The 10,213-nt window shown below is 37.2% G+C and overlaps 1 protein-coding gene across 1 annotated transcript; it reads left to right on the top strand.

The window, feature by feature from the left end:
* Positions 1-3,356: 3,356 nt before the first annotated feature.
* On the top strand, positions 3,357-4,264 carry LOC309823140 (developmental pluripotency-associated protein 4-like; the record flags this gene model as incomplete). Its single annotated transcript, XM_082655303.1, is given in 2 exon segments — positions 3,357-4,184; positions 4,187-4,264. Coding segments are annotated over 2 exon segments (906 nt in total).
* Between the last annotated feature and the right edge of the window lie 5,949 nt (positions 4,265-10,213).

The raw sequence follows: 10,213 nt of genomic DNA, 5'->3' as shown, positions 1-10,213 counted from the left end.
ATTCCTTAAGGACAACAATTCTTCCCTGACTCAGGAACTTTCCATTTGCTGTTTCTTCACCCTGGAGTGCCCTTTGCCCACACCTTGGTATGGCTTACTGCCTCCCTTCATTCAGGGATTTGCCCAAATATCATCTGAACAGATGGTGTCCCTCAATGACCCTATTTAAAATAGCGTGGTAGAAGCAGAAAATAGTAGATTTGGATTAAAGTACCACAGAGTCTTGAGACTTGATTAGTATTATTGAGAAAAGTCTCTGAAGACTTTTGCATCTCACTTTTCTTATCAGTAAAATGGGTAAAAATAATGCCTGATCATAAAGTATGGCAAAATTCTAAGTACACATCTGCGTGAAAATGGCTCATTAACCACAGTAAAGATGTAAGATTCTATTTCATAAGTGATTGCAACTAATTGGACGCTATATTTCACTGACAACAGTAATGTGGCAAAACCGTATATACACCTATATTGATATGACACTTTGGATTTTACAACTTCACAAATGGTTATACGGAGATCCTCAAAATGATCTTATGACAATAAAAATATTAGGCTATTAAAATCATTTATGTATGAGAAAACTGAGCCACTATACAGTGAACTAACTTGCATTCACAGCCTAGAAGTATTAGATTTTATACTTATTCCAACATTTTTACAACTAAAGGTTTAATACCTTTTGTGTAACACCATACAACAGGTCTAAATGCCAAAGAGGAAGATATAAACCTAAATATTCTATTAAGATCCATGCTGACAAATTATGAATTATTGAGTAATGTCTAATGTGTTGATACAAATACTGAACCATTCCTACTTACACAAGGAAAGAGATTTTTTTTTTCATTGCTACAATTATCAAAGCAAAGAAATTGGAAATGGTTTGGAGAGAGTTTATAGTATTCTTTGGAGTTCCTGAGTTTGTCACCACAAATGAGAGGTTTTCACAGACCATAAAATTAACTTCCTCCATTGTCACTTGCCCAGTTGCACAAGACAACCTACACGTCTTTGTTAATTGGATGAAGTAAGTTTGCTATATTTTCCTTTCTTCCTCACAAGCGACACAAGCTGTGTGACGTTTTCCAAAGGGAAAACCCTCCTTGACTAGATTTACTGCTGACAAGCTGTCAAAGCAGTGTACGGCCAAGGTTCTGAGGAGTGAATATAAGTGAACATTGCCACCCTAAGCACAACATGTAATCGGGAAAATTCTCCAAGTTACTTGAGGTATATCTTTCAGAGAATTTTTTATACATTAGTATCGTAGGCATGAGAAATACTGTGGGGCTATTCAAACCTTATTCTACAATTGTCCAGGAAGCGTCATGCTTTAAATCCAATGATTCAAGAATATGCTTTTCAGGATCATGGATTCAAACTTTAGCACGTTATTATCAGAAAAATCTGCACACCACACCAAGTTTTCAGTTTAAAAATGTGTCTTTGTTCCTTGTTTGAATTTATATTGTGCAAGATTCTGTACTAGATACCAAGGAAGACACAGAGATAATTGTTGCTTTTCTAACCTATGGTGGTTATGGTCTAATAGGAGTGATGAGACATTGATGTAGATAACCTTATCTACATAAGGTTGCATTTACATATCTAGAATGAAAAGTAATAATTTCTATAAAAGCAGAAGAGAGTATAAAGTTTAGGAAGTTTAGAATAATTATGACTCATCATAGATTTGGGGTTGTAGAGCTGGAAGGTAATTAAAGATTATTTAGCCTAGTCTCCTCATTTTTGATATGAGGAAATCAGAACCCTGGGTGGAAAAGTAATTTCTCCTAACTCATACAGCTAATTAGTAACAGAGCCAGAAGGAAAATAAGTTCTCCAAGTTCTCTGTCTTTTGATACTTATAGGAACAGATGTTCACAATAGTTAAGAATAGCAACCTTGGGGCTCAGTAGGGCTGAACACCTGGATGTTTTTAATATCAGGCCACCTTCACCACTTAGAATCTTGGCCAGCGTCTCATGCTGCATCCAACTCTAACTGTTCCAATGGGAGCTCTTCAGGGAAACAGACCAAAGCATCAAGAAAAGAAATAAAAACCAATTCTAGCCTTCAACAATCAAAAACAACATCTAACTTGTAAATTGTGTTGTAGCTCAGGATTCTGCCTCTTCTTAACTCTATCTATGACCTTTAATACTAGTGCCTCGAACCTCTGTCATGGTGACACATAAATCTGGATATCCTGACCAGTCTTCTTTCTAGTACCCAGGTTCATACCGCCTATTGGACAGTTACACGTAGATATTTAATCTGTACTTCAAACATAAAATATGTAAAACTGATTGCATTATTTCCCTTACCTTACATGTTTCTCTAGTTTTATTCCTTCTCCCAGTGTAATTAGAAATGCAAAATTCCTTATATCCTCCTCTGTGAAAGCTTCCCTGGCTCTTCTTTCCTCTAAGCTCTACCACTTCCTAAATATGACAAGTTTATTACAGTCCCTGGGGGTTACCATCTTCAATTATAAAATAGGGATTATAATTTCATTTACCCTCATAAGATCATTATGGTGGGATCATGGTGGCTACTGGATAACTTCTTCTGCTTAGTTATTTTTATCTTACTTTCTACATTTTCTATAAAGGGCATGCATTTAACTTTAAAAATAGCAAAACAAAAAACCTCACAACATTAAAGCAAAAAATATATCAAGAGCATTTGTTTCATGTCATTTTGTGATTATTTTGACCCAAAAGTAAAATATGCCCACTGTTTTAAGTTCAAAGCGTAATCACTGAATATATAATAAAAAGTAAGTCCCTCCATCCCTGGCAGAAAAATTGTGTTCAGCAAAATTAATTTCCTCTTTTCCTGGGCACACAGCCAAATCACTACACTGGCATACACAAGGTATGGTCTTGTGATAAGTTCCTAGCCAATAAGTAAAAGTGTATTGTGTCACCTCCAGGCTTTCCCATAAAAACCTCCCACATGCCATTCTCTGTGATCTTTGCCCTTCTTTCAGCTGAATTTTAATATCCAAGAAAACTTTGGAAGCCACAGGGAAAAGAGACTACAAACATGATCACCTTGGGTTCCTGAATGACTAGATGAAGTAAGAGATGGCGACCTCCATCATTACAGTTAGTGCAGAACCTCCATGAGTTGATAAGTGAAAAAAAAATTCACTTCTGTTGCATTTGAGTCATTATACAATCTGCAGTCTATATGTTACAACAGTAAGCCAATTTGAAATACATTTGGCTTCCCGAATGAACTGCTTATGGTAATTAGAATAGACTACGTTTTTTTCTGTGATAAAGAGAACCCGAAATGAAGAAGTAAGGAGAGTCTCCGTTTTATCAACCTTGAAATTTCTGAGCATGGAGAGTGCAGACAACCAGGAGTGCAACTCCACAAAGAAGGCAGAGGAAGAATATATGAGTTGCAAATTCCAACTTACATCAGTAGATGCCGAAGAGGGACAGGGGGCTTCTAGTAAACCAGATATACTAGAAAACTCAGCAAAGGGGACCAAAAGAAAAAGATCTATAAAAGATAACAGAACTTGCTGTCCACGAAAAATGCCACAATGTTGTGACAATGTGAAACCTCAGAAGACAATGCCGATTCTTCCTTTACCTTCTATACTGCCACGTGTCAACCTGATTCACAGGGACGTTGTGTGCGCTTGGTGCCAGCAGTTAAAACTAAGCACCAAAGGCCTGAAACTAGACGGATCTAAAGGACTCTGTGAACATGCCTACCCTCATCAAAAAAACATTCCTGCCACAGCCGAGGAGGCCAGGATCCTATCATCTCCATCGAGAAGAAAGTCAAAGTTGGACAAGGGGGAACTACCTCTGGAATGGTCTGATAAACAGATGTCTTTTGAAAGGGCTGTTCCTCCTGAGGAGGGAGCACCTGCCCTTGAAGGAGCTCCCGCTCTTCAGGGAGCTGTATCAGCGTCTGCTCCTGACCTGGAAGCTGTGTTTGCCTCTTGGAGCAGAATTACAGCCAGGGCCGTGAAGATGGAGTTGGAGCAATCACAAGAGACCTGTGGGGTCTGGTGGTGCGTGGTTCAGAGGAGAGTTCTCCCTGCTAACACAGAGGGCTGGGTTCGTTTACAATTTCATACTGGACAGGCTTGGGTGCCTGATAAACGAAGCAGGGTGTCTGCACTCTTCTTGTTACCTGCCAGCAATTTTCCACACCTCCACACCTGGAGGACAATATGCTGTGCCCTGAGTGTGTACACAGGAATAAAGTATTAACGAAAAACCTGCCGTGAGATCACAATACCAGCAAAAAGGGTACAGCTATGATTATAATTAATGATAGAGAAGTGACTACAAATCAACTCCACGGCACCATTTGACAGCTGAACTCCGCTCCGCACTCTCCATGATTCCCGCTTACAGGGTGCACAGCCTGCTTACGGGGTTGCATGAAAAAAGCCTGTGAACTGACAAAAGTGGAAGTGGCTATCTCTCCAAAGATTCCCAGCCCTAAGGGAGCAGAAGAGAAAGGAGATGGGGACATTTAAAAAATGCCAATTCGCTGAATGGAATTAATGTACTTGAAAGTGCCTCAAGTAAATTTCTACATTGGGCAAGATGGGGCTTATAGGCAAAAGTTCAAATTTGGTTATGTACCCCTTAACCAAGCATTCAAACTTATCATCACCAGGAATGGTAAGAGCAGCAATGGGTTTCCTGATGTCATACAATATATCACTGATAATATTCTTACCCCAAAGAATCTTTTCACAAGGAGGCAATCAGTCCTGATTATGCCTCTTGTCTCAGCATAATTAAGTGAGCTTACCTTGTTTTGGATGGCAGGTACTTAGATGCACCCACATGTAAATATTCACAGAGCTATGCACTGAAGATGTCTGTATTTTACTTATACGTAAATTACATATTTTTTTAAGTGTCCTACACTGAATGATGAATTACAGTGCCTCTAGTAAAAAGGCAACTAGAAAATTTTGAAATTAAAGCTTTTATTTTAAAATTAAAGAAAAAAAAAAGAATACCCCAAATCCATAATAGTTTAACACAGTAAGCACTTATTTTTTGTTCCTACAAACTTCTTGCCAGTCCTGGTTACCCTCAGGCAGATATTTTGTATGTGTCAGCCACCCAAACTGTTTTTATCTTGTGGCTCACGTTTTCAACACAAGACCCTTGCTTGAATACAGAGGGAGAGACTGGTGAGTTTTAAGAGGGCTTTTCATTTTTGTCAGCTCAAAAGTCACTCCCAGTCACATTTTATTTGCCAGAACTAGTTTCGTCGCTCTAGGTAAATGCAAGAAGTTTGGAAAGTATAATCGTCTGTATGTCCAAGAAGGAAAAGATAACTGGATATAAGTGAATACTAGTCATGTCTACCACACAACTGTATCTATTTCATGCAAGCACATTCATAAAATATTAGATAAATGAGAGTCTACTATAGACAGTGTTTGATGTCTATAGTAGATGTAGATGCAGCGTTTGATGTCTATAGTAGAGTCTACTATAGTAGCGTTTGATGTTGTTTGCTTTTTTTATAGAATATATTTTGCAGATCACAATGTAGACCATTCTATAAACAAGGTCCTACTGTATAGCACAGAGAACTATAGTCAATATCCTATGATAAATCATAACGGAAAAGAATATAGAAAAGAATGTATATATATGCATAACAATCACTTTCCTGTACAGCAGAAATGAATACAACATTGTAAATCAACTACACTTCAAAGAAAAGAGATATAGATCATTTCTTCTTTTTTAAAAATAAATAAATTTATTTATTTTTGGCTGCGTTAGGTCTTCGTTGCTGCGCGCGGGTTTTCTCTAGTTGCGGCGAGCAGGGGCTACTCTTCGTTGCGGTGTGTGGGCTTCTCACTGAGGTGGCTTCTCTTGTTGTGGAGCACGGGCTCTAAGCTCACGGGCTTCAGTAGTTGTGGCGTGCAGGCTTCAGTAGTTGTGGCATGTGGGCTCAGTAGTTGTGGTGCACGGGCATAGTTGCTCTGCAGCTTGTGGGATCTTCCCAGACCAGGGCTCAAACCTGTGTCCCCGGCATTGGCAGGCAAATTCTTAACCACTGCACCCACAGGGAAGCCCCGATCATTTCTTTTTAAGTGCTGCATTTTTAAAATATGTCCCTTACTGGTGGACATTTAACTTACTCCAAATATTTTCTATTGTGAATAAACGTTTCTATTGCAGTGAATGTTCTTTGGGTGTGTACAGGACTATCAATGGGATAAATTCCTAGAAATAAATTTGCTAGGCTATATTTGCATTTTTAATTTTGATATACATTTTCATGATTATAAAATTTATAATTTCCTCTCAATGACTTTGCATCAATCTACATTCGTACCAACAGTTTATAAGGGCATTTGTTTCCCTTCAACCTTGCAAACATAACGTATTAGCAAAATCATGTGAAGAGGGTATCATGTAATCTACATATTAGCCCATCATATATTTATATTTAACTAAATCAACTTTTCTCAACATTTATTTTATTTCAGAATTATTACAAATGTTGCATATAAAAATCTATCCACATTGTGATTATTTTATTAGAATTCACTTTTAGAAATGGAATTACTGGATTCAAGAGTGTGAAATACTTTTAAGTTTCTTAACACATCAAATTGCTTTACAAAAGGTTTTACCAATTTACACTACCACCAGAGTTAGATGAGGGCCCGTCTTACTGCGCCTTCATCAATATTAGTTTTTACAATATTTCAGTCTTTGAAAACTTCCATACATAAGGCCAGTACTGGAATTTGATATATGCCATCTCTGAAATGACTAACTCATGAGAGATTATCTTGGCAGATACCGTTATCAAAAATACTCTAGGGGGAAAATTTCTTTTTAATTGAACATCCTTTTAAAATTTAGCATCCTTTCTCTGGGGAAATCACACTTCCCAAGTTGCATGTGGTTCTTGTGAAGATGTCAATCGTATAATCCTGATGCAAGATTCCCCTATCTCCCACTGTGGCCAAGTGCCCCAAACTGTGCCAATTCAAGATCTTCTTTAATATTGATAGAACCTAGAGTGAAGGAGTCCCCACCTCCTTTTATGGGTTGCTTAACTGAGAGGAAATGATATGAGAGCTGCCAGGGGGTACGTCTTATTTAAAATATGAAGAATGAAACCTTTTGCAGAATGAAGTTAAGGAAAAATAAGCAAAGAGGAGTGCATAATTCCTGCCCTAGATGCTTTGTTTTTCTATAGCTTTTCCTTTTAGCTTCTAAACTACCCTATTCTTCCCAGCCAGTGAGCTTTTTTTTTTTTTTGGTATAAGCTAATTTAAGTTCCTGCCATTTGAGACTGAAATAATCCTAACTAATACGTACACTAAAGCAGTACACTTAACTCCTTCTTTGCTAATTTGCATTCTAATAACCAGAATGTCATTCAGCATACACAATACAAATCTTACTAAATTTCATAAAGAAAGCAGTGTTAAATCTACAAGTGCCTCACAAGTAATCAAGGAAAGATTTTTGCGAGCTAAGTATGATTTTAATATTATTCATTTAATTGAAATGTATTATTAAAAGTTGCCCATCCTTTTTGAATATAAAGGATACTTTAAAATTTGATAACAAAACCTACTAGCTTCTAACACTGTTGGCTACCTGTTTCAGAAGTTTGTCACTTGGTACTCTTTAAGATAAAAATGAGAGTCAGCAGGCTACATTTTGGAGTAAGCCTTAGACTAAGAAGTAGAGGCTTGAGTCTGGACATCTAACTAACCTCATTTGAATGACTTCTAGAGTCCCTCCTGGTCCCCACATTGTAACTAATACTAATTTGGTAGTAAATTTCATTTCAAAGTAGCAAGTCTATTTCTAATTCAATCCAATTTATGTTGCAAGAATAATACATTGTCTTGATTTACTCCCCAATTCATATAAAAATAAACTAAACATTTTAGAAATCTGCTTTTATCTACTTCATTTAAGTCACAGTGTTGTGTTTCTGAATAGCTTATGTCAATTGAAGCATTATATACAATTTGACACTTTAAAATTATTACTAGCAAAGTTATATTACTAGTGGACCAGAGCACATCTATACAGAAAAGCCCCTAGTTATATTAAAAAGTGTGTAATTATATTTTTAGATTTTTTTTACAAGAACTCTGGTTTTAAATATCTTTTATTTAAATAATCATACCATTTGCTATATTGCAATTGAATATGTAGATATGAACAATTTTTAGAAAGAAATCAAGTTTCCTTTGGGAATACAATTGGTTTGCCTTGATATGGATTTCTTTAAGCTAGCATACTACAATTGTGTTCTTCCTTTCTCTATTTTTCATTTAACCAAGTACTCAGAAAATGAAATGATGTTACAACAGAAACTACTTTTTGCGAACAGAGTTAGAGTAACGGTTCCAATTATCTACCAGTTTTCCAGCCACATTAATACAATTCTATTAATAAAAAAACCCTGAGCCTTTCCTGGGTGCAAGACCATGTATCAGATATCACAGAAGATAAGAAGATGAAACAGAGGCAACCATATTCTCAGGTTAATACACTGTCCAACAAAATGGAAAAATCCATGGAGACAAAAGGATTAATTTGGTCATTACATGTTTATTGAGCATCTGTTGTCTCCAGTCACCATTCTAAAGGGCTGTGAATACAGTAGTGCATGATGTAGGCAAGGTGTCAGCAGACAGGGAGTGTACATTTTAATGAGGGAGACATACACTAAGTAGTGCTAGGGAGTAAAACGCGATGATAGAACAGCCAGTGACTGGGAGGTGACTTTACCTTGTATGGTCAGAGAAGATCTCTTGGCTGTGGCAGAATGTAAGTTAAGACTTGGATGACAAGAGTCAACCAGAAAGAACTGAAGAAAATATTCCAGGATGAGTGAACAATTAGTGCAAGGCCTCAAGGCCTTTATTGTAAGACATATACTATATAGTATATAGTAAAAGTAAGAGTATGCTAAGGTACCCTAGGACAGGAAGCTATGGGAACTCAGAGGTTCAAGAAGAAATATGTGGAAGTGGAGATAGGGGATTTGTGAAAAAATCCAAATGAACCTCAAGTTTCAGTAGGTTGTCATCAAAGGGACATGTGTGTCAAGGTCAAGGAATAGAACTCGTTTTAGAGATCTGCTGTATAACATAGTGTCTATAATTAACAATAGAGTGTTGTGCACTTCAAAACTTGTTAAAAGAATAGCTATCATGGGGCTTCCCTGGTGGCGCAGTGGTTGAGAGTCCGCCTGCCGATGCAGGGGACACGGGTTCGTGCCCCGGTCCGGGAAGATCCCACATGCTGCGGAGCAGCTGGGCCCGTGAGCCATGGCCGCTGAGCCTGCACGTCCGGAGCCTGTGCTCTGCAACGGGAGAGGCCACAGCAGTGAGAGGCCTGCGTACCACAAAAAAAAAAAAAAAAAAAAAAAAAAACCTTGGAATTATATCCTCGTTTCCCCCGTCCAAAGAGACTGATTTTTAATATTCATTTCACAGTCTGAGAAACAAAGATATATTCTCATTACCTGAAATTTTCAAATATTTGAGTGAACTCAGGCAACTACAACACAATATGAAGCCTATTAGATGTAGTTTGTTAAAATGAATACTTAAGGTATCAAAATATGTGAATTACTTTTATATTTTGTAAGTAGAGATGATTTAAGGTCATTTCTTTAAATAATATCAGACTCATTCCCTTGCATTCAGATATGCTTTCTAAAAGGTCAAAAAAAAAAAAGTAGGGTTTGTAAGATTTGGTGCAATATAGATGCTCTATCTAAAATATCGTACTCTCCTATAGTTTACTCAGCATTTTTGAACTTTAGCTTAATTTTGCCTAAAAACACAATGTAAAAATGTGCAGATACAACCTTCGAATATTGCATGAAAAAAAGTTTAAATGTTGGTAGGAGTTGAGGAGAAGATATAAGACCCTTTTTATATCTCTTTGCTTTGATTAGATTAAGGATGATTGAGATAACATGTTTTTAATTACCCACATCTCTGCCTGCTTATCTATCAACCTAACCACCAGCAAAACCAAATATCTGCAGTGAAGACACACAGTGAGTGGTCTGCTAATCTGGGCTCGGTGTCAGCCATGTCCTCTCCAGCACTGAAGCCTCAGAAGGTACTTAACATAATTTTAAGAAAACGTAGCATATTAAATGTTTCTTCAGTTCCCCTAAACTCCTTGTTGATTAGATCCAA

The sequence above is a fragment of the Grampus griseus genome (assembly GCF_964374135.1).
Source record: "Grampus griseus genome assembly, chromosome: 5".
In the NCBI taxonomy this organism is placed as follows: Eukaryota; Metazoa; Chordata; class Mammalia; order Artiodactyla; family Delphinidae; genus Grampus; species Grampus griseus.
This window is presented reverse-complemented; position numbering and strand designations above follow the sequence as displayed.